This window comes from Erpetoichthys calabaricus, chromosome 16 (genome assembly GCF_900747795.2).
Source record: "Erpetoichthys calabaricus chromosome 16, fErpCal1.3, whole genome shotgun sequence".
In the NCBI taxonomy this organism is placed as follows: Eukaryota; Metazoa; Chordata; class Cladistia; order Polypteriformes; family Polypteridae; genus Erpetoichthys; species Erpetoichthys calabaricus.
Window position 1 is genome coordinate 20,955,150 of NC_041409.2, and position 25,689 is coordinate 20,980,838.

The 25,689-nt window shown below is 37.1% G+C and overlaps 1 protein-coding gene across 2 annotated transcripts in view; it reads right to left on the bottom strand.

Annotated features, from left to right (window-relative positions):
* Positions 1-25,689, bottom strand: part of cdin1 (CDAN1 interacting nuclease 1) — a 280,193-nt gene that overhangs the window by 222,236 nt on the left and 32,268 nt on the right. For both annotated transcript variants that reach the window (XM_028821661.2, XM_028821662.2), the window contains exons 2-3: positions 2,076-2,121; positions 1,180-1,244 (exon numbers count right to left, since the gene is read on the bottom strand). In XM_028821661.2, coding sequence (XP_028677494.1) covers positions 1,180-1,244; positions 2,076-2,121 — 111 coding nt within the window. The remainder of the gene's footprint in view (positions 1-1,179; positions 1,245-2,075; positions 2,122-25,689) is intronic.

Below are 25,689 nucleotides of genomic sequence, written 5' to 3' on the forward strand. Positions count from 1 at the left end.
TAATTTGGGACACACTTAAGGGTAAGTCAAAGTACACTATAAAATAAATAAATAAATAAAAAGGAGAGGGATGGGAGCACATTAAGATAATAATTAATGTTTATAAAATTCTAGTCCACAGACCACATAAAGTGTTGTGCTTTATATTTTAAATATATGGACTGTAAAAAGCCAAAATTAAAAAAAAAAAAAAATCAATAAAATTAGCATTTTTTAAATAAATACATTTTAAGTGTAGATCACTGTTAAAAATATAGTAACTTTATTATAGCTTTCAAATTAACTAAAATTAGACAATTCCAAAATTGCACACCAATACATTTATCATCTTAAAAAAAACACTTTACAATAAAGGTTTCTTCTAACAAATCATCAGTTTGAACCGATATTTTATATATATATATATTTATTGCATTCGTAATCTATTTGACAGTAAACTATGCAACATTATATAAATAAACACTTCACTGATGTTATGCATAACTGAATATGCAAATCTAACAATACACAGTACATGATGAACAATATTAGACACCCATATAATTAAAAATTATAAAATTATGCATAAGAATACAGAAGTTGTTTTATTTTTGTTTTTTGAGACACCTTTTCCCAAAGCAGAGTCTCAGGGAGCCTAAGGTTGTCATGTGGGTTCAAGGTGCCAGTCCCGGACAAGATGCCTTGGTGACCACAGGAAATCCTCTCAGTGGGTCGGTTAGCCTAATATTCACATTTGTGGGATGTCAGGGGAAATAGGTGGAGATGCATACAGACATCGGGAAAACATGAGAAACCTTGTATCTGGAGTTGTAAGGCAGCAGCACTAACCATTATGCCATCACTATTTATATATAATTGCACGCATATGAAGACATATAAGCAGGCATAAATGTGTGAGAGAAAACAGTGGAATGATATATTTTTTTTTTTTATATAAACACACCTACACACCTTAAGAAGCTCTATAACCAAAATTTGCTCCAAATCTGTCAATTGCTTCAGTGTGTATACACTTTTATGTTCGTTTATGGACGCAGGCTTCTTACTTATATATACACAGTATATATAATTTATTTTCACACACACATACATGGCATCTTAGAAATGTTTGTATACATTGGGATTCCTATCTCTGTGTTAAGTCCTGTGGTACCCTCTAGTGGGACAGGTGAGCCATACCTTTGATAGTAGTATTCAATGGTTTCAGCAGAGTGATGTTTTGCATGGTTCCTTTTAATACGTTTCTGCAATAATGATAAACAATGATAAAATAATGATAAATAATAATGATAAAATTGCAACACGTTTGAAAATTAACTTCAACAGAAGACACCTTTAAGCCAGCGCTAACCTGCATGTCATGCTAAGGTAGAGTTACTTTTAATTCCTTATATAAAAGTGACTTTAAAAGTAATATGCAAACACTGGATGGGTCAGTGTAATTGAAATGGCATATTTACCAAGGGCGATGAGGGTAGGGAAAACAACTTGTTCCAACTCAACCCCTGCATTAATTTAACCCTTGATTTGATGCTGACCTCTACCTCTCTGCTAGGTGTTTGCAATTCAATTGCAATTTTAACCAGGAAGAACACTGTTTAGAAATAATTTATTTAAAAACTACAAAAAGTAATTCCGCCGAGACATGCCACATGACTGACACCTGTCATCTCATGATAAATGACTCCATTTTCTGCCTCCTTTGCCTTCTGCCACTCCAGCAATGGTCATTTATCATCATCCCTGTCAGCCATGGAAAGCAGCAGTGACAGTGCAAGTCAGCAAACATTTAGCACATGGAACCATGCAACACAGGGAAATTATTATTGTCAGAATAATAATGGTTTAGCATAATTTATTACAGGTCCACCAAATAAGCAGAGGCTAGATGTTATTAGACAGATGGATGGGAAGGCTTGGCAGCCATCCACTGAGACTCAGGCAGTGCTTGATGTGGAAAGGGGAACATCCTCCAAACCAATCAGAAAGCTGGCAGTTCAATTACAAAGAAATAAAGGGACATTCATCATTCAATTAGGCACCTGTCAGCCTTCACAAAGGAGAAAACTTCTAACCTGGTACTCCAGGGAGAAGATGCTCAACAGAGTGGACTGCGATTGACTGGAACAAATAAAAGAAGGACAAAGTTAATTACTAGAGTGCATTGCAAAGAAACAAAAGAAGGAGGCAGCTTCAAAGCCAGGCCTGCTGCCCTGTAATCTAAAAGAACATGAAAACAAGTGTGGAAAAGTTGTTCCAGATGAACACCTCAGACAAAGGATTCCTGCTGCGAAGGTTGGAGTGGCTGAAAGTGAGGGGTAAGGGGAGAGAGACGAGTGAAAATAGAGGAAAAATTTTAGCCACACGCCAACATTTGCTGACATGCTGTTTGGATGTGCCCATTTCTGTTTACCACCTATGTAAGCCATATCACTAGCATGTACTCGAGTGAAAAAAGTAAAGGCAGCAAGGAAAACAAAGCAAATTCCTATTAATAATTGATGGGGTTCAATTCCATTAGCAGTTGGGAACATGCCACTCATTCATTGGGAACATATTGAAATTCATTTTGCTAGCAACGAGGGAACCTCTTCAGTAGCTGTCTCATATTCTGTAGAGAAAGTTAACTCTCTGTCATTGGCAGCATATGGGACCAGTGGAACATTCCCACTGAAACTGATGTGCTTTGAAAATGGAAACTTTCACGGCAGGAAGCTGAGATTCCCTGGAGTCGGTCAATTCCATGGGCTGCCATAAGCTACATTCATCTCAGGCTCCACTCAATGTCAGGCACCTGGCACTGAAGCAACCTGATAAACAGGCTTCTCAAATGGGAATTTTTCCTTCTTTCATTTGCAAATATTTAAAGCAAAGCATTGCTTTTTTGTGGGGGTGGGGAGAGAGGGATACATAAATGGTTAAATTAAGTCTATGGCATTGGACAGCTTGTGAAACAACTACTCAAAGAACATTTTACAACATTCAAAATTAATTTTACTATCACTTTGCGTAGCTTAACGTGATGCATGTGTACTTTTCTTTGTCACAGACAATTTTGCAGCAACTGAAAAATACAACAGGATTTTTGTTTTGACATGCTTTATTAAGAATACCTACCTCCAGAAGTATAGAACCTTAATATGCATTAATCCAGAAATAATTTTCAATATAGTATTGTCTATGTGGGTGTATATGAGTGTACCAACACACATATGCATGTATATACATATTGTGGCACCACTTCTCAAGATTAAATACTGTTTAACAGCTTCTGCCCAAAATACCCACAAAATACCATTAGCTCTGAAAGAGCATCACTACACCTAGCAAATCTAACTGGAGTAGAGAATATGAGGCAAAGAAGTATCAAGTTTGAGCATGGGGCCTTTGTCACATCTCACTTAAATACTGGGTTTGTGCATTAGGTGACTGCAGGAGTGTGGGCATCGGAAGAAATTCTGCAAAATGTTTGAAAAATCTGCTTAAAGAATAAAAGGCATAACTTATCAGAGAGAATTGCCAATTATATGCACTGCTGTAAACATGCATCGTCATACTAACCAATATTTAAAAATCCTTTATTAATACACTACAGTATATGCACATACAAAATCTAAGAATTTCATTCAATTTATTCTTATTAAGCACACCTCCACTTAAGAGATCAGTTTGCTTTACAATAATTAGAAATAGCACAGCATAAAAAAAACTTCTAAACATAAACACAAAACAACATTTAAACATAAACTGACATGCAGAAATCTATTTAAATATGCAAACACAAAAATAGCCTGTTTGGCTAGAACACATATTGATTACAGAATACACCACACAACCGAAGATTACTGGAAACACATAATTTCAGTTTATATCTGCTTACAAAAAGTTTGAGATTTATGGAATAATCAGAGTGGGGGGAAAAAAGGATGGATACATGAAATTAAGCGATTCATATTCTTCGTCTGATCTAGATTTGTTCATGTAAAGCTGTGTTTCGCCTTGCACTGAATATTGCTTTAAGTTACTTTATGTTGAAAACAATTTGCATGTAAAGAATTATTATTAAAGTAAACTCCAAATATTCCTAAGCATGTCTAAAACTTTCTAAACTCCAGTGTTTCCAAGGGTAAAGCTGTGCTTCATTTCAATAATGATAGATAGATAGATAGATAGATAGATAGATAGATAGATAGATAGATAGATAGATAGATAGATAGATAGATAGATAGATAGATAGATAGATAGATAGATAGATAGATAGATAGATAGATACTTTATTAATCCCAAGGGGAAATTCACAAATACTAGTACGGTATTCTCCAATTCCTTACAAATAAATTGCTTAAAAATACAAAATACAATATTTTTGTCAAATAAGCATCTGAAACAATCTTTAAATTCCTAGTGCTGGGAGGAAAAATGGTCCGTCAGTGTAGCTTAGTAAAGTCTTTCTGGGAAAGCTGTATTGTTATTAGCGCTCACTGCCCATACAATTCAGCATACCTTTTTATTTAAAAGCACAATGCAGACCTTTTATAATACATACACAATGGCACATACTACACAATACATATTTGATCATTCTGATTCTTTAACAAGTTAAAATCTCTATAAAAAAAATTAAACTCAATAGATCTGAACATAATTAGAACTAGAAGAGTTAAAAGATGAGCATGTCCACCACAAAGCACATGAAATATATATACAGAAATAAAAATCTAATGTAGTACACTATTTATACTTTAACAGAACAAAAATGCAAACTATTTGCCTGCTTTAATACAACACTTCATACAGAGACAATCAAAGTCATTCTTTACTAAGCCTAGTCAATAGTGACCCAACATCTAAATTGACTTGCCACCCAGACTGGATCAGCAAATACAGTAGAGGATAAAGGCTGGCTATTTCACGCCTTGCTAGGTAAATATAAAGTGTAATCATCCCTCTGATGCTCTGGTTTAACACAGTTCCACTACGCTCAAGAGGTCAAAGGTGCGCAGAGATCTAATTTTCTTGACACATGATCCCTGTGATCTTCCACTGGTCAGTTTAATCTGCTTAATCTTTTAATGTTTACCAAATATAATGTGTAGCATTGACAAATGAGTTAAACATTAATGCCAAAACGGATTGAATGCTAATATTTGTATTTCTGCAATAGTTTGATATTAACATTATTTATATACACACACACACACACACATTAGATAGATAGATAGATAGATAGATAGATAGATAGATAGATAGATAGATAGATAGATAGATAGATACTTTATTAATTATATATATATATATATATATATATATATATATATATATATATATATATATATATATATATATATATATATATATGCGTTCACACAATGTTAAAACTACTGTAGAATTACAAACATTTGAATTCAAAGTTTGTATTAATAATCAACTAATTTGTAAATGCTACAAAAAATGAACAGGAAACACTACAAGGAAATTAAGTTTCTAAGTAGTTTCTCTGTACTTAAAGCATATTAATCCTTAGTAAAGGAGATTTTATTATTGGTTTGATATTACATTGTTATATTGTCGGTTTACAGTCTCGTCACAAACAATGTAAAATCCACCAATATTATTTTATAATAATAAAACGCTGCAGTTAAGTGGTTGATAAGTATTAATAAACTCAAAACATGCAAAAATATAACAAACAAATCCAAGTACTTTGTATTGTACTGCAGGACAATTGTAGAAATGTCTACTTATGTTCTAGCTAGGGCTTGGCTGAGCAGTGCTCGGTGCTCCCCTCCCCCATCATAACTGGGGGGGAAAAAAAAAAGAGAAGGAAAAGAAATTATAAGCTCATGTGGCATTACTAATTAATTAGTAGTATTACTTTCAAGGTAGATCTAGAAACTATTAATTATTTTTAAATCCCCTATTTACAAATAATTAATTATAAAAAAACAGCAGTAATTTGCCTAATGAAAGCCACCTGGCTAATGACATGTGTCTCATATGCTGAAACAGTAGTTAGCATTTGGATGAGTTAAATGTAGAAAGTGGTGCGTAACACTGGATTCTTCAGGGCATGAATGTAACTGAGGCATATCAAATTTTTTTTACTAATGGCTTTGAAGATTTGAAAACATCGAAACATCAGCATTTTGTCACCAGAAGCCTAAACATTACTACTTTATATGCTGGTTCAAATGAAAGTGTCCAGCTCTGTGGGTTTTGTTAGCGTATGTAATATATCATTTACTAACAATTGGATTACAACTTAAATAACATGGTGTGCTGTGTATACATACAGAATTTCCTGGGAAAACTGATTTTGAAAAAGTCCTATAAAATAATTACTTCAGTGTAATTATATTATTTCATAAACAACACAAATGCATTTTAAGCAAAACTTTGCATAAAACGAATATGTTTGATAATGCTTGTGGCTGGGTCTTCATTGCTTCCTGTATTAGTAAACTCAATATTTTGTATATGCAGCAGTTATTTTTGTGTTCATGTGTGTACAAATTCCCAGAAGTTTTTATTGCGACTTTCCTGAGCAGGGCTAGTGAAACAATGAAGGTTAATAAGCATGACTGCTTTTTCAGAGGTATTTATTTAGCACCACTAATTCCAGTCCACTGGTGGATATCCTCGGACCAAAAACATTCAATACAACCACGAATTGGCATGCAAACAAGAAACGTGGCACCACTTTGAAAGACTGACAGTGATTAGCAATGCGGCCTCACTGACACAGAGTTCTGGGTTCAAACCCTTGGCCCAGTCAACTTGAAACTGCTCGTGAGAGATCTAGCAATGGCAATCACATCAAAACTCATTAAGCTGTGAAATATGCAATATAGTATGAAATGATAAACACATTTCATATTTAAATACACATTAAATTCTGCAATCCCAAAGACCCTATAATGCAGAAAGCTTTCAAAACTAAGCCTATTTGAAAAAGACACATTAGTTGTGCCAAAGATGAATGGCAAAATGAAGGCAACGTTTGCTTTGTAATCCCAAGAGTGAACAGGACGTGCTTTAAAAATTCTTTGAGATTACTTGATCTTAAAAGAAAAGCAGTGTTCCAGCAGAAAACATTATCAATTTAAATGCGTCATAAGTGTAGCTCTTACTGTGCCATCCTCAATTCTGGCTAGCACCTTTCTTAGAATGAACTTTTCTCTAGCCAACATGAACAGTTATGCTACAGAATAAATAGAAATTTAAATTGTAATCCAACAGTATATAATGGAGTATGTAGATTACCAGTAAACACTCACTTATAACAGCTATTGGTTTTTATTTTAAAAAATAAATAAAGAACAAATACAAAACTAGCCTTATCTGAATATGGCCAGAAAATGGTAACACTGTAACCTTAATAAAGTTGTTCACCCAGCAACAAGTAAATTTGATAGCCACCTATCAATAAACCGAAATGCCTCTAAATCCTATAAGCAATCAACAGAACTCCAAACAAATATGGGGAGAACCTACAAATTCCCCACTGAAGGCACCCGAACCAGGAATCAAGTCCAACCAATGAAAAGTGTCACCTCCATATGCCCTGTCAAAGTAATCAACACTTTTTTAGGGGGTGTGTGGGAAAGGAGGACTTTGGGCCTTAATCAGACTCCTTGTTTACAGCCCACATTCACATGGCATACATGTTAGGTTGACAAAAGTCTCAAAACTGGAGAGGTTGTACCCAAGGTGTCCAATTTAGTGCGGATGCCACCAAGGCAGTCTCTGGCACTCTACAATCCAAAAGACCTGGATAAAATTAGTTCAGTATATGAATAGATGCTTCCATGTTTTCTTTTTAAATATTAAACAATACACTACACATACAAAAAACATGATTGTATTCCTAAGAATTACTTATGAATGATTTGAAATCACTACAGGTATTTTCATCTGGCACCTTCTGACTAATTGGTACAAGAAAACCCCACATATGATATACCATTCAACTCATCTTGATGCAAGATGTGGAGATTTTTGTCCCTCTAAACTCTTACACCTTATGATAGAGTAAGCCAATTAACCCAGCCACAGGGGATGCACATACCAGTGTGTTTCTTCGTGCCGGTCCCAAGCCCAGACAAATGGGGAGGGTTACGTCAGGAAGAGCATCCAGTGTAAAATTTTTGCCAACTCAATATGCGGACAACAATACAAATTTCCATACCGGATCGGTCGAGCCCCGGGTTAACAACGACCGCCACCAGTACTGTTAGCCAACAGGGTGCTGGCGGAAATTGGGCTACTGTTGGCCAGCCGAAGAAGAAGGAGAAGAAGAGAGGGGAGACGTGTCCGGAAGCAGGAGGAGAGGAGGAAAGCAAAGAGAGTGGAACTGAGGGTAGGAACTTTGAAACTTGGCAGTATGACTGGTAAGGGGAGAGAGTTAGCAGATATGATGGAGAGAAGGAAGGTTGATATAATGTGCGTGCAAGAGACTAAATGGAAGGGGAGTAAGGCCAGGTGGATTGGAGGTGGATTCAAATTGTTCTATCATGGTGCGGATAGGAGGAGAAATGGCATAGGGGTTATTCTGAAGGAACAGTATGTCAAGAGTGTCTTGGAAGTGAAGAGAGTGTCAGACAGAGTAATGATGATGAAGCTGGAAATTGGAGGTGTGATGATGAATGTTGTTACTGCATATGCACCGCAAGTTTGGTGTGCAATGGATGAGAAAGAAGATTTTTGGAGTGAGTTGAATAAAGTGATGAACAGTGTACCCAAGGGACAGAAAGTGGTGATTGAGCGGATTTCAATGGACATGTTGGTGAAGGGAACAGAGGAGACAAGGAAGTGATGGGTAGGTATGGTGTCAAGGAGAAGAATGAAGGTCAGAGGATAGTGGATTTTGCCAAAAGGATGGACATTGCTGTGGTGAATATGTATTTTAAGAAGAGGGAGGCACATAGGGTTTACGTACAAGAGTGGAGGAAGATGCACACAGGTAGATGACATCCTATGCAGAAGAGTCAATCTGAAGGAGATTGAAGACTGCAAAGTGGTGGCAGGGGAAGGTGTAGTTAAGAAGCATAGGATGGTGGTCTGTAGGATGATGTTGGAGATCAAGGAGAGTTAGAGAGTGAGTGCAGAGCCAAGGATCAAATGGTGCAAGTTGAAAAAGGAAGACTGCAAGGTTGAGTTTAGGCACTGGGTGGTAGTGAAGAATTACCAGAAAGTTGGGAAACTATAGCAGATGTAGTAAGAGCGACAGCAAGAAGGGTGCTTGGCGTGAATATCTGGACAGAGGAAGGAGGAAAAGGAAACCTGGTGATGGAATGGGGAAGTACAGGAGAGAATACAGAGGAAAAGAATGGCAAAGAAGAAGTGGGATAGTCAGAGAGATGCAGAAAGTAGACAAGAGTACAAGGAGATAAGGCGCAAGGCGAAGAGAGAGGTGGCGAAGGCTAAAGAAAAAGCGCATGATGAGTTGTATGACAGGTTGGACACTAAGGAGGGAGAAAAGGACCTGTACCAATTGGCTAGACAGAGGGACCGAGCTGGGAAAGATGTGCAGCAGGTTAGGGTGATAAAGGATAAAGATGGAAACGTACTCACAAGTGAGGAGAGTGTGTTGAGCAGAAGGAAAGAGTACTTTAAGAGGCTGATGAATGAAGAGAACAAGATAGAGAAGACGTTGGATGATGTGGAGATAGTGAATCAGGAAGCGCAACTGATTAGCAAAGAGGAAATAAGGACAGCTATGAAGAGGATGAAGAATGTAAAGGCCGTTGGTCCAGATGACATACTGTACCCTGTGGAAGCATGGCGGTGTTTAGGAGAGATGGAAGTGGAGTTTTTAACCAGATTGTTTAATGGAAGTGAGAGGATGCCTGAGGAGTGGAGAAGAAGTGTACTGATGCCGATATTTAAGAATAAGGGGGATGTGCAGGACTGTAGTAACTACAGGGGGATAAAATTGATGAGACACAGCATTTAGATATGGGAAAGATTAATGGAAGCTAGGTTAAGAAGTGAGGTGATGATTAGTGAGCAGCAGTATGATTTCATGCCAAGAAAAAGCACCACAGATGCAATTTTGCTCTGAGGGTGTTGATGGAGAAGTATAGAGAAGGCCAGAAGGAGTTGCATTGCATCTTTGTGGACCTGGAGAAAGCATACAACAGGGTGCCTTGAGAGGAGTTGTGGTATTGCTATGAGGAAGTCAGGAGTGGCAAAGAAGTATGTAAGAGTTGTACAGGATATGTACAAGGGAAGTGTGACCATGGTGAGGTCTGCAGTAGGAGTGACGGATGCATTCTAGGTGGAGGTGGGATTACATCTGGGATCAGCTCTGAGCCCTTTCTTATTTGCAATGGTGATGGACAGGTTGACAGAAGAGATTAGTCAGGAGTCCCCGTGGACTATGATGTTTGCTGATGACATTGTGATCTGTAGTGAGAGTAGGGAGCAGGTTGAGGAGACCCTGGAGAGGTGGAGATATGCTCTAGAGAGGAGAGGAATGAAGGTCAGTAGGAACAAGACAGAATACATGTGTGTGAATGAGAGGGAGGTCAGTGGAATGGTGAGGATGCAAGAAGTAGAGTTGGCGAAAGTGGAAGAGTTTTAATACTTGGGATCAACAGTACAGTGTAATGGAGATTGTGGAAGAGAGGTGAAAAAGAGTGCAGGCAGGGTGGAATGGGTGGAGAAGAGTGTCAGGAGTGATTTGAGACAGACAGATATCAGCAAGAGTGAAAGGAAAGGTCTACAGGACGGTAATGAGACCAGCTATGTTATATGGGTTGGAGATGGTGCCACTGACCAGAAAGCAGGAGACAGAGCTGGAGGTGGCAAAGTTAAGGATGCTAAGATTTGCACTGGGTGTGAGGAGGATAGATAAGATTAGAAATGAGTACATTAGAGGATCAGCTCAAGTTGGATGGTTGAGAGACAAAGTTAAGAGGCAAGATTGCATTGGTTTGGACATGTGCAGAGGAGAGATGCAGAGTATATTGGGAGAAGGATGCTAAGAATAGAGCTGCCAGGCAAGAGGAAAAGAGGGAGACCTAAGAGAAGGTTTATGGATGTGGTGATAGAGGACATGCAGGTGATGGGTGTAACAGAGCAAGATGCAGAGGACAGAAAGATATGGAAGAAGATGATCCGCTGTGGTGACCCCTAACGGGAGCAGCCGAAAGAAGAAGAAGATAACAGAGTAAGCCAACTGGGGTGTCTTCAGCAGAAATGATCATAAGGAGTTGAAGTTGTGCAGGCCACATCAACTGACCCCAGGGGCTCACACCCTAATGGAGTACAGGGGGTCAAAGATACTCCAAAAATACTGGCATATGGAGTGTTGTGCTATGCTATTTTGAGGTTGCTGATCACAAATATGATAATATTTTTGAGATTTGATTCTTTACCAGTGGTAAGGGTTAAAAATTACAAATTTCAAACATAAGCATGACAATAGCCTATCAATAATCCAAAATGACTATCGCCTACCACTTGAGACTATTTCAAGGTCAGTGATTATGAATATGATGTTACTTTTGATACTATATTAGAAATCTATGGACATCTATTAAAGGGTGAAAAATGGCAAATTTCTATTACGATGAAGAATATTAAGACTTTACAGATTTAAGCACACATTTTAATATACCTGGCACAACAATTCTTGCTTATTATGTATTTCCTACTTCATGAAGTAAGGCATTACATTTCTATCCAAAATAAGTAAAACAGAAATTTAGACTTTTCTTTTAGTTGCAAAACATGAGAGTTGTAGAGCAGTGATTTGTAGCATGCAGTATTTAAGAAAATGACTCAGTGAGAAAAGACGTACTCCATTAATGAGCCAAGAGGGCAGGTATCGCTTATGAAAAAAGCTTTGCAGTTTGTGTTTATATTTCTTTAAATACGCCTTTTGCCGTACATAACCCACGTGTGGCCATTGTTTAATAAAAGGAGAAACTTATACATATATTGCCTAAACTAAATGTATTCAGGAATGACACATCTGTGGCAGATAACAGCAGAGCTGAAAGCCACTTTCAGAATATCTTGGCAAAAAAATTGTCCAAAGGTCACTTAAAAAAAATCAAACAACACAGCAGTCTATAATAAAACATATAAAATAAATACATTTCTTAGCACCTTTAACTGAACATTCAGTCACTCACCTGTTGCCGCAATGCGAAATGTTAGCTATAAACTGTCACTTAGAAAATATGTTTTATCAGGTCACTTATTGGCATCCATCCATCCATTTTCCAACCCGCTGAATCCGAACACAGGGTCACGGGGGTCTGCTGGAGCCAATCCCAGCCAACACAGGGCACAAGGCAGGAACCAATCCTGGGCAGGGTGCCAACCCACCGCAGGACACACACAAACACACCCACACACCAAGCACACACTAGGCCCAATTTAGAATCGCCAGTCCACCTAACCTGCATGTCTTTGGACTGTGGGAGGAAACCGGGGCGCCCGGAGGAAACCCACGCAGACACGGGGAGAACATGCAAACTCCACACAGGGAGCACCCGGGAAGCGAACCCAGGTCTCCGTACTGCGAGGCAGCAGTGCTACCACTGCTCCACCGTGCCGCCCTATTGGCATTCATTTATTAATAATTTAACCTCTAAACTGTTAAGATTCTTGACCTTTCTTTATAGAGCAACAAACTGTGTTTTGTGCAGATTAGAATCTCAGTATGCCATCATTGTGCAAGCTTTGACCAAATTATAGTAAATAGTTAATCATAACTTGGAATGCATTTGGATTGAAAATAAGTTATCAATGAGCAGCGTACTTTGGCTAAAAGTTTATTTTTGGCTAAAGCGCTCTTATGCTGACCAAACAGGACTACAGACAAATACATAATATATATATATATATATATATATATATATATATATATATATATATATATATATATATATATATATATATGGCAGAAGAATGGTTTGTCATAAAAGATAATTAAATTGTCCAGATTGTCCAGTGCCCAAATTGCATTCTTCTGTAGAACAGCTTGTGCAGAAGGTGAGACAAATCAGCTATCTTTACTGGAGAACACAATACTCCAATAGTGTTGGAATATGTGGCAAACTCAAACAATATTTCTTCTAAACCATATGTCCAATCAGCATGATACACTGCAGACAAATACTGTAGTATGCAACTTTCTGCCATGCTTGCAGTTTTATGACAAATCACACAGCCACACCACATACATATACTGCATTGTGCTCAAGGCAAGTTTCCAAATACATTAGCTGAAATATCATGAAGCCATGAAATATGTTATGATTGTAGGCCCATATGGAAAGCACATTTTGTTTTAAAACATTTGTCCCATAAGTCAGTGTCTGTGATACTCTGTGTAGTAAAATGTTTCATCTCCAAAAATTCACACAAACACAGAGATTTGTAAATATTCGATATCTAGCCTTTTTCTTAATGTTATACTGAAAACTAACATTTTCAAAATGAATTTGGTGTGTGAGGCAGCACAAGGATTGGTGCTGCGACCTTAGCTCTCCAGGGACACAGATTCTTTTCATGGGCCAACTAAATGAATGTTCTCCCTATACAACATATGCATGCATTTTGCCCAGGAAATCCAGTTTCCAGAATTTTAACTGGCACATTGTTACTGCGTGGACTGGACTATGTCACATGATGCACTAGTGTTGGTTCTCCAGTGACAGGAGTATTCTTCCAATACTGGTAGTATATTCTGAAGCTGTCCACAACCCGCTGATGAGAAAAACAGTTCAGAAATATGGATGTAAAAATTCTGGAAGGGGTGTCACATGGTTTGGATAACTAATAAATATTAAAAAGTGTAGCATGTTTAAGTTTATTTTGCAATACAATTCTTGCAATGTTGCTTTAAGAAAACAAACATTTTCCTGACATTTACTTTACCATCAGTACACAGAAAATGGTGAGAATAACCAATATCAGACTGCACAATCATAATCCAATGATCTGTTACTCACTTCCTAAGCACACATAGTCCTAAAGTAATGTAAGGAACACCACTGATTGGTTAGAACCTATTCTGGACGAGGAGCAACGTCCATTACACACTACACTCCAGTTACTTTAACACAGGTTTTCAGAAATCAGTTAATTATTGCTTTATACAAGAACTAAAAGATACACTTTGACCTGAGAGCTGACATTTATCAAATAATGCATTAACAGGAGTGGAGGTGTTCTCCATTTTCCTTAAATGACAAGTCCACAACTGCCTCCAGTGGTACAATCAGCTGATCAGTAGATGATTAGAGGAATCAGCTATGGGTACTAAGAGCGAAGCCATCAACATTTTGCTGCCAAACCAGACATGGCAGGTAATAACTACAGTCAGCATCCTTCAGAAAATAGTATTGGTCAGACATACATTTGAAAGATTTATTGATGTTGTAATCATAATTTGAAGTGGACACCATTTATCAATAATTGAGAATTCAAACCCATGCCTACTACACCTATAGTAGGTGAATCTATCCTATCTAAAGAAAACCCATACAGACTTCAACCAAACAGTGTCCAGGCTGGAATCCAAACTTAAGACTCTACAACTGTTACCATCAGTTAAGGTTAAGTACGGTTATGTCCTATTCTAGGTACTCTAACATTTAAAATAGGACTATACTATTCTAGCATCTATATTCTATAGCTGACATCAGGGAATGTACAGTAGGTCTTACTTCTGGAATTACCTCATAATACAGATTACCAACTTAAACAACACTATATATATATATCTTTATATATAATACGCTACCATGGCTGTTCGTTTGTCTGTCCAGGATTTTAAATCTCCTGTAGCTCGCAATCCGTTTGACCTATTGACCTGAAATTTGGTACACATATACTATGTGACGTCTACTATCCACTGTCAGGGTGATGATTGACCTCCAAGGTTATTCCTCTTTTTATTTTTATTTTATTGTAGAATCAACTCTCGGCAGAGGCGCCGTTCTCATCCCTACCACCTTTGCTGTCACTTCCCCTACCTCTTCATATCTTAAATCATTCTTGAACCAGACTGAAAACTTAAGTGTCAGCTTAAGTGAAATATTAATGAAAACGTACTAAGTAATTGCAACACAAACACTGTCTTAATCAGTTTTAACGCAAAAAGATGCTGACAAAAGAAGAGAAGAAGCGGGCCACTAGGGTGGAGAAAACAAGAGCTGCTCAGGAAGCAGCAAGCACATCAACCTCTGAGTAAATGAATGGTAAACGTACAGAGAAAAGAGGATGAAAACTAGGAATGCTCAAGTCAAGTGTATTCACTGCAGTGCACCATTACTGGTATATATATAAAACATATTCTTAGGTCTGAGTCGCAATCTGATTATTGGGGTAGTTACCTACCAGGTAATGTTTGTGGTTGATCGGTCAGTCGGCAAACATCCGCCAAATCTTCTTGGTTGTGAGAAGCAGATCATAGATATGTTAGACTGTATTTTAGACAGTATTTTGTGCAGGAAATTACATCTTATGATAGACTAAACCAAAAGGTGTCTAAACAACAGAAATGATCAGAAGGGGTTGAAGTTGTGCAGGCCACATCAGCTGACCCCAGGGGCTCACACCCTAATGGGGTACAGGAGGACAAAGTTACTCCTTTTAACAAAACTTTGAAAAAATGAGGATTGAAAATATTGGAATATGGAGTGCTGTGTTGTGCTATTTTGAGGTTGCTGATCGCAAATATGATCATATTTTTGAGATTCGATTCTTTACCAGTGGTAAGGGTTAAAAATTACAAATTTCAGACATAAGCATGACAATAGCCAATCAATAATCCAAAATGACTATCGCCTACAACTTGAGACTATTTCAAGGTCAGTGATTATGAATGTGATGTTACTTTTGATACTATATTAGAAATCTATGGACATCTATTAGAGCAGCGAAAGGCAACCTTTTTCGAGTTGCAGCGCACTAAGTCCAAAAATTTTCTTTCGCGGTGCACCCGAGGGACTGCCCATAAATAAAGTCATGACGACACAATCTATGGACAATCGCCAATAAAAACAGTTCATTTTACAAGTTTGAAAGACATTTTTATTAATAAAGGAATCAAAGGATAAATCTTAAATTTAATTAATGTGAACGTTGAGATTGTTTTTCAGCACATATGAGATTGATGCGAGGATCAATTTTCGAAAGACAGACGCGCATTTCCTTGTCGATCATTTGAAGTCTCTCGCGTTTCTTAGACTTCATTTCCGTAAGTGTTGAAAAACCTTGCTCACAGAGATAAGAGCTTCCAAAAATTCAAAAACACTAGCAATTTTAAATATTTTACAAAAGTTTTCGCAGCGCCCCTAGAAAATTCCACGGCTCACCAGTTGCCCGACAGTGTATTAGAGGGTGAAAAATGGCAAATTTCTATTACGATGAAGAATATTAAGACTTTATACATTTGAATTTAAGCACACATTTTAATATTTCATATACTTGGCACAGCAATTCTTGTTTATGATGTATTTCCTACTTCATATCGGCCACTGTATATGTCGGAGGTTTGATCCCCATAAGGGAATGCAACAGTGTGTACACCTGACAAGCCTCTAAAAGGGCAAAACATGTATTGTGTACTCTTTGTATTATTTGGCAGATACAGTATATGCAGTATTTATGCACCAGTCTGAAAGAATATATTCTGCCACATATACAGAGCATTTTAATATAGCAGTTGCCTAATATAAAACTTTACAAAAATCATATTTAAAGAGTTGAACTATGAAGACCTAAATGATTTCCTAATAAGAAATCATGACTGACAACTCTGCCATTTTAAAAGTGTGACACAGTGTCTGGTCATCAATGAAGACACTATAGTGTATTGTATTAACACTTTAAAGCAGCACAGTATTGAAACCAGTAAGCAGAAGACATTTTAGAGGAGAAAAAGTATGCAACAGCATAAAAGACCAACTCCTTGCATACAAAAAAACATTTAAAAAAAGATTTTGTGAAAGTGTAACTATGAATAAATGAGAAATAAATTAAAAACTGATCATATATATGTATAATGCAAAGTTAACTCAGACAGTCACAAAAACATTATTTCCCATTTAGCTAAAAAGCTGAAATTTGGCAGTAGAGAAGTACGTATCCACTAAGAAAGGATAATTTCAAAACATTAATATTTAGCCCAACATCCCCCTCAAAATAAAAAAAAAAACTAAGCAAAGTTTGGCAAACCTCAAAGAAGATGTGTTTAGCAAGTGCTGGCAAGGCCCGGTGACTGTGAGGGCTGCCAATTTTGCTCAACTGATCTGGTAAGAAAAGTACTGTATTTAATACATATTATACTACCTCCATCCTCTCATTTTATGTGCAACCTGATGTAAATCTCGAAGTGGAGACTGCAATTCCCATCAGTCAGTGCATTGCTCCAGGAGATTTCATCCACCCTTACAAAGTTTAAATAAGAGCATCAATAATAGCACCATGTAATCTAAGGAAGCGACTGCTGTGTTTTTTTTTTTAATTCCCTCAATCACTTTGGGACAACAAGTTCATTGTCTCCCTGAATTACAGCGTTTATCTAAGCACAGTGTTTCTCAACATTTGTGGCCAATTTTACCTTTTTTTTTTTTTTTTTAGTTCAATGACAACAAACAGACAGTACTTGAAAAGTTTCTTCCCTTCATGAATCGAGCGTGATTAGAAGGCTAGCGGTCACCTTCAGCCATCTGGAGAAGCTACACATGTGACAGTAACTTTAAGATAAACTGTTTATGCTATTTTTTATTTATAAGTGTGATCAAATCTCCAAGAGGGACCCATTTCAGACACCTCAACCCACTTCCCATCCCGAACATATACAAATGTAAACTTGCAGGATTCTCCAAAGACGAGGCTCCTCTTATCAATATGCAAAGTGTGGCGTACAAGCGAGGTGTGAGGCATGCGTGCATGTAGGCTTGAGATACAAAGTAGCTCTGAGAAGAGGGTTCCAGGGTGGAATTATTTTTTATTTGTTTCTGAACTGTTTTGGTACTGGTATTGAGATCCAAGAGCTTGAATTAATACTAAATTTTCAATACTGAGCCAACACTACTTCTGATACATCCGATTAACCTATGGCACTGTAACTGAGGCCCACTGACTTAGAAAATATCTTGGGTGAAGCCAGGTAACAAAACTAGTTACAGACTACATTTCTGGACAAAAGTAAATTGTTTTGTTTATAAGCATAAACCTTTTACAGCAACTGTTAAATTTGTATTGGTTAATATTACCTATGGATAACAGGTTAATTAATTAAAAAAATAATAATTTAGGTTTATTGAAACTGTAGCAGTTTCAAATTAAGCAGCAAAAATAACACCCTATTTTTCAATTCAAACAACATTCTTGCTACATAATGTTCTTATCTATCAAAGTAATCAATTGCGCTACATGTGAAGACTTTAAATTGTCATAAAAATCTATATACCTTTATACAAGTTAATCTGACCTACTATTCAGATATTGTGTGTTTAAACAGTGACCTTTTGAACCCAAAATTGTCATCTCAAACACCAGAACAAGTGAAATTACTATGTTGTGGCCAGTGGTTTTTAAAATGAAGTCACTACTGCTAATTTACACGGATCTAAGATACTTAATCCCAGTCACTAATAAGAGTCAAAACAACTTTCTCAGGCTTACATAATCTAATTCAGTATCAAAGCCTCGAGGCATAAAATTGAATATTGCAAAAATATTTCAGAAACAGTGCCCTGTATTCCACAGAATGGTGACCTATTTAGAGTTTATACACCCGATTGTGTCAGCATAGGCATCAGTCTACATAGTACAGAACACAATATGAATGGATGAATGCTCTCTAGCATAACAAAGTCATAATAATATTGACCTTGTAGATTTCCCACAAACATGGCTCAAACAGAAAATGCCTGACGATATATCACGCATTTTTTCAGACATCCTACTTTGAGCAGCAATGTTATGGATCAAGTAACTCAAACTGCATTGTCCCATTAACAAAACTTACTGTTACTCAAATATTATCCAATTACCTTTCTTGTATTTTAAAATTTGGGAAAGAAAGAAAGAAAGAAAGAAAAAGAAAGAAAGAAAGAAAGAAAGAAATGAGTGATATGTTCTCCAGACTGTTTTGAAATACAAGATAAACTAATATGTAGAGGACACGTAGCTTTACTAATCCATAGCGTTAGAAGACCCCTGAGGTTCTAAGCCCTCTGATCCAATTTCTTACTAGCATTACACAAGAGAATTAACTTGGTTAAATTAAACAAGGGAAAAGTGGAAAATATAGTTATTGCCAACAATAAAAACTGAGGACCTTAGAAATAAGGTTGATAATCTATTTTTACAAATCAAGTCGAAAATAATCTAGGCATTATTATGGACTCAGACTTAAGCTTCAAATCACCTATTAATTACATTACTAAGACTGTACCCTTCATTTAGGAAATATTGTCAGAGTGAGATCTGTTTTAACATTTCAACATACTTACAGATTAGGACACACTATTGTTTTTAGCCAATTAGATTACTCTAGGGCACTCCTACCAGTAGTCATGAAAAACATAAATCAGCTACAGCTGGTTCAAAATACAGCAGCATTTGCAAAACAGAAAATCTGAACACATTGCACCAGTTTTTGTATCACTTCACTGGTTGTATTTTTTTTTTTTTTTTTATATCCTATATTTTGTAGCGTCTCTTCCGCTACATTTCTAACTGAAATCTTAGATCTGGTTACACAGGTTTGCTTATTCGGAGAGCCAAGAATAAATGACCTAGTGAGCTGGGGCCTCATGTATAACGCCGTGCGTAGAACTCACACTATAACATGGCGTAAGCACAAAAGCAGGAATGTGCGTACGCACAGAAAAATCCAGATGCAGGAATCAGTACGTACGCAAACTTCCACGTTCTTCCACTACATAAATCCCGATCAGCATAACGCATGTGCACACACTTGCTGTCCCGCCCCAACTCCTCCCAGAATTACGCCTCTTTGAATATGCAAATCAATATAAATAGCCCTTAAGCTCAGCCTTCTGTGAAAAGAAAATGGAAAAAGCATGGGGGAAAATATAAGAATTTCAGCGAATACCAAGTGGAGGCAAGGAAAAACATACTATTTGTTGGTTTAAACAGTGATATAAACAAGAAAAGGAAGTTGATCGAGTGACAGAGAGTGTTGGAGAAACTCGAAAGCTCAAGTTCACAAAGTCACACAGTGCCCAAAATAAAAAAGAAGTTGTCAGATATCAAAGTCGCCGTGAAAAGCCGAGTCATAGCCCACCGTTTGAGTGTCATATGAAAGCTTATTAGGGTACAGAGGAAAAAAAAATAGGCACATAGTGGGGAAAAAAGCACGAAATATCAACTTCAATCTCAAAATTTCCACTTTAATCATGTAGTTTATTTTGTCATTAAAGTAGAACATCATAAACTTCATCTTAAAATCGCTTATTAGTTTCTCAAATCCCATCGTAACTAAAGTAGAACGTTAAATGCTTTGTTTTGTATTTGATCTTCTATGTGCTCTGTGTGTGAATCACTACATGCTTCCGGGTTTTGTCTTCCTCCAACAGGACACAGAATCCATTACATTCGGAATATTACAGCTCTCTGAATAATTAAAATACTGAGATGTATACTGGATATCATTTTCATGATAATTAGAGTTAAAGCATGTTATTAAACATGGGAACACGGTGGCGCAGTGATTGTGTGCGACCTTCGATGCATTTATTGCAGCAGTGCTGTCTCTTTCAAACGTACTAACCCCCAATTCCTGTCCTTACCTTTCTTTCTCCAAATACCCAATCGCCACACAATCAGCTCTGTAATAGTCGTTAAGCCATCTGTAAGCTTATAACGCCGATTCTTTAAAACTTTTAAGGAACACTGAAATATCTTCGTAGTGTATGTTTAATTATTCTATCCTTCAAGCCAGTCCCAGTGAAGCATACAGTGCGAGGCAGGAACGAGTGCCAGATCCTTGCTAGCGTAGCGACACCATGTCCTTTAATTATTACAATATAGATTATTTAAATTAAGTTAAAGTTTTATCTGTGTTAATATAATAAGCATATTTTGCTGCATTTCATCTTAAAAATGATATCATCATCATATGTAAACACGCACTTTATAAAGTGGCTCAGGTTGTGCAATATTATAACTGTAATGCAAATTTACAGGGAGGCGATTGTACTTATAAGTCCAAACAGTTCTACAAGGAGCACTTGATGAACTGATTGATTGCGTTTAGAGCTCTTGGGATGAAACTCTTTCTGAACTGCGAGGTCCGTACAGGAAAGGTTTTGAAGCGTTTGCTTGTGTGAGAAGCAGTTCAGATAGGAAGCATGGCTGAGGCAGCGTGTGCTTGATGCTGTATACCGATAATTCTCTTTCCAATCAGCTGCTCCGAGTGGTGCAGTGAGAGTAATATGGAAAAAGATGATCCACTGTGGCAACCCCTGATGGGAGCAGCTGAAAGAAGTAAAAGAAGGTGCAGTGAGAGTAACAACGCTAAAGCAGTTATGGTATTTGGAATAGTTTGACCATTCCGTGGACCATTATATTGTTATTGGTTAATTACAAGCAGATGCATTAAACTAATAAACAATATATGGTTAATTTCAGTGTATTTATAAAGCCGCGTCAGGGATGTGGATCTGAAAAAGAAAGGATAATCACACAGGAACAGTTGCACTGCTTTGACGCTGGGTGCCGCCAGTCTGCAAAACCGAGCGGAGAACTTGTGTACACCAGGGTATGAGGTACCGTGGAAATGTGCGTGGCTTTACGCCAAGTTTAGGTTTTATACATCGTGATTCGAGGGTGGAAACGTTAGTACGCAACATTTCTGTGCATACGCACCGTTTATACATGAGGCCCCTGGTCTTTTGGCATTCATTTGTCAAAAATCTGGAAGGATTCACCAACAGAAATACATTGGGTTAATATCATTAAATATTGTAAAACAAATAATTCTGTAAAACTAATTTCTTTAACTTGGCCTTTCCAAAATTCCTTGTTTTCGTGCAAATGTAGTAGATTTTAGCAGGTACTGCAATATCATATACCTAAAAAAAATTGTCACTACACTTTTCTGTTTTCTGTGGTGGCACCTCTGGCATTAGATGAAGTACTCTGCAGTAGCAGACCACCATGCTAGGAAACACATGAATAGCTACAGCGATTTTCAGGTCTCATTACATTAAATCTCCTTCAGAAGTGCATCATAATAATAAGCGATCACTTTATCACATGTATGTATTGTACAATGCTTAGGAATCTATACAATCTAACTTCCATTATACAATTCATGTGGTCCTGTCAGCTGGAGGTTTTGTTTTCCTTTTCTCTCTGACAATCTGACCATAGCAGGCTGCATATTATTACACCAGACTGTGACTTTAGGCATTATAACTATAAGTGATTAAAAAACTGCCTACAGTAAACAGGACTAAGTTATGCTTAATTCCATTAGAAACCGTTCTATTTCACCTTTTCTATTTACTTTTGTGCGTCTATTATATTTTTTATCTTTATCATTAGAACTCTTTCTTTTACTTCATTCTAAGCATTTTGAGCTACACATTTTATGTGAACATGTGTTATATATAAATACATTTTGATGTTGCTGTGGGAGATCTGTGTTTACTGGATATTATGGACAAACTAGTTATTGTCAGAGGTAATGGTGAGAACACACAGCAGATCAACATCGTAATTAGACACTTACATAAAAGATGTGCGGAGGAAATAGCTTTGAAGGTAAACTAACCATATTCCAAAAAGAAAAATGAAAATCGAACCTGCCTGCTCCAGAAAGGGTTACTGGCATTTATTTATTTTATCAAATTGCAGTTTAATTGAAAAAGACATGCACACCACTGACAAGTTAAGCCATACACAGAAAACTAGATGGTTACAAGAACCTACGACCTGAGGCCAAATAGCTTGTTTAAACAAGAATATTGATCATCATTACAGTAAACCCCTGCAAGATTACAAGAATAAAGAAATTCATATTGTTGTTAACCTTGCAAAAGCAGCTGTATACATATGATTTACATCATACCCATCTATTATGAAGGCATTATAAAATGCTCCATGTAACAAATGAGAGTCAATTAGCTTTCAAAGAAGAAACATAAAATATGTTTACTTTTTCTTTCTCCTAATTTCAACAATGGGATCACAATAACCAAGAACTACAGACTTCAAGTATCAAATTCATTCAAATAGCAATGCACACAACCCAAGATACATAGTTCAAAAAGAAGCAGGCAACAAACAACAAAATAAAAAAAATACTACTGCTAAGGTCAGTTTGACTGGATTCACTTTCGAGAAAAGAGTTTTTAAGCATTCTAAATAAAACCAAACCTTTTGTTATAAATTGAAACAGACCATTGGGTAGGATTGAATGGCCTTTAAACTTGTGAAAAGCTCCAAAACAAAATGTTGAAAAACTAACACCACAGGTATGCAAGTTTAGTTTCTCTTTACTGAGGACATTACTTATTTTTCTAAATATTTCAAAGTTCTACTAAAAGCTGTCAGTTTATAATCTGATTGCTATAAAAGGCGAGGATTCACAAATCACTAAAAAAACGACAAGTTACATGCAATACCCACAGCTTACAGGGTCTGATTATGAATGAAAAAGACAATATGAGGGTACTAACATCTGATTGGTGGGAATGGATGTCTCGGACAAGAATCACCACATTATTTGGTTTCAGTGGTGTCTCCGGATTAAGGGCAAGTGGGGCACGGTAACACCAAATGTTGGGCAAAATAGGTAATAAGCTTAACTCGAGAAGTTAAATTAACTCTTTCAGGGCTGATGTTGACTTTTGTCAAAATTCAGGAGTAGAGGACGGTAATCAGCTATAAACTGCAACAAAACTCACCTTTACAGTTTAGTTTGACTCTCTTTGCTAGAAGGAAAGTTACATAGCTTTGTTGATTGAATCTCGCGGTTATGAGTAGCGAAGAGTATACAGCTTCTAAAATGGCATCGACATCTGGCGAGAGACCAAAGCAAATGTGCATAGCAAAATACTCCATGGACGTTTTACGTAATTTTGTTGAATAGGCCTCTGACCTGTCGGATTCCGAGTTTGATGCAGGTGATCTGGAGATGGATATTCAAAAAACGAAAGTGAGGTACCAACATCATCTCAATCGGTCCCCAGCTGATTGTGGTGCTGAACACTGTCGTGTAGCTGATGCACCTACAGCAGCGTTTGCCTGGGAGGACCACCACTTATGATGACAAGAGGTACAAACCACATTGAGTCACACTGGAACTGTCACCACCACCCACCTGCTGTGCGAAGGCAGTTGGCCCACCGTGCATTCCTGTTGACCAACAGGGTGCCCCCACTGCTGCCAGAGATGCTGAACATGCGCGAACAGCAGCCACAGCACATAGCAACTGATGTTTTATGTTAACTTACTGTATGTGTGAGACCATTGCTTTGTGTGCTTTCCAGAAAACTGAGTTTTTTTGGAAAAAATATTCAGCCCTCAAAGAGTTAATATTGAAATGTTTAGAACAACCCTCAGCTTTGTCTCCTTAAGTACTTTTTTTCCAATTTTCAATCATTTGCTCAGTGAAATTTCTTATCTAGAAAACTAATGCTTCTTCAAGTACGTGAAACTGTCTTTGTGTCTTGTGCTGGCAGCCTGTTTCCGTGTGAGGGGCTGGACCAATACACCCTGCAGTTTTCTCTAAACCCTTGAGTGTCTGTGTGTGTGTGTGTGTGTGTGTGTGTGTGAACATGTGCAACCTGAACAGTTCCAGTTCAGTAATGGGGCTTGAAACAGAAATTTTAGTGATTGGCAATAATGGATATAATGAGGTTATTAGAAATAAACTTGATGCATTAGAATTAAAAGTCAAGACGGAGGTAAAGAATTTAGGAGTAACTATTGACTCTGACCTAAGTTTTAAATCACATATTAATCAGATTACTAGGACAGCATTTTTTCCACTTAAGAAATATAGCAAAAGTATAACATTGCAAAATGACGATAAATAAGTTCATGCTTTTGTTTTCAGTCGGCTAGATTACTGTAATGCACTCCTCTCAGGACTACCCAAAAAAGACATCAATTGATTGCAACGAGTGCAGTTGCTAGAATCCTAACTAGGAAAAGAAAATCTGAGCACATTTCTCCAGTTTTGATGTCACTACATTGGTTACCTGCGTCATTTAGAGTTGACATTAAAATATTGCTTATGGTTTATAAAGCTTTAAATAATCTCACTCTATCTTATATTTCAGAATGTCTTACACCTTACACTCCAAATCGTAACCTTAGATCTTCAAATAAGTGTCTGCTTAGAATTCCAAGAGCTAAACTTAAAAGAAGTGGTGAGGCGGCCTTCTGCTGTTATGCACCTAACATCTAAAATAGCTTGCAAATAGGAATTTGCCGGGCTAATACAGTGGAGCACTTGAAAAAAAAAAAACAGCTGAAAACACATTACTTTAACATGGCTTTCTCATAACTTCATCTTACTTTAATCCTGAGGCTCTGTATATTCAATTAATTATCATTATTATTCATGGTGGCTCCAAAATCTACTTTTTCTTCTGTTCTTTTTCCGGTTTTCCGTGGTGGCGATCTGTGCCACCACCTGATCAAAGCACCGTGATGTCCTCACATTGATGGATT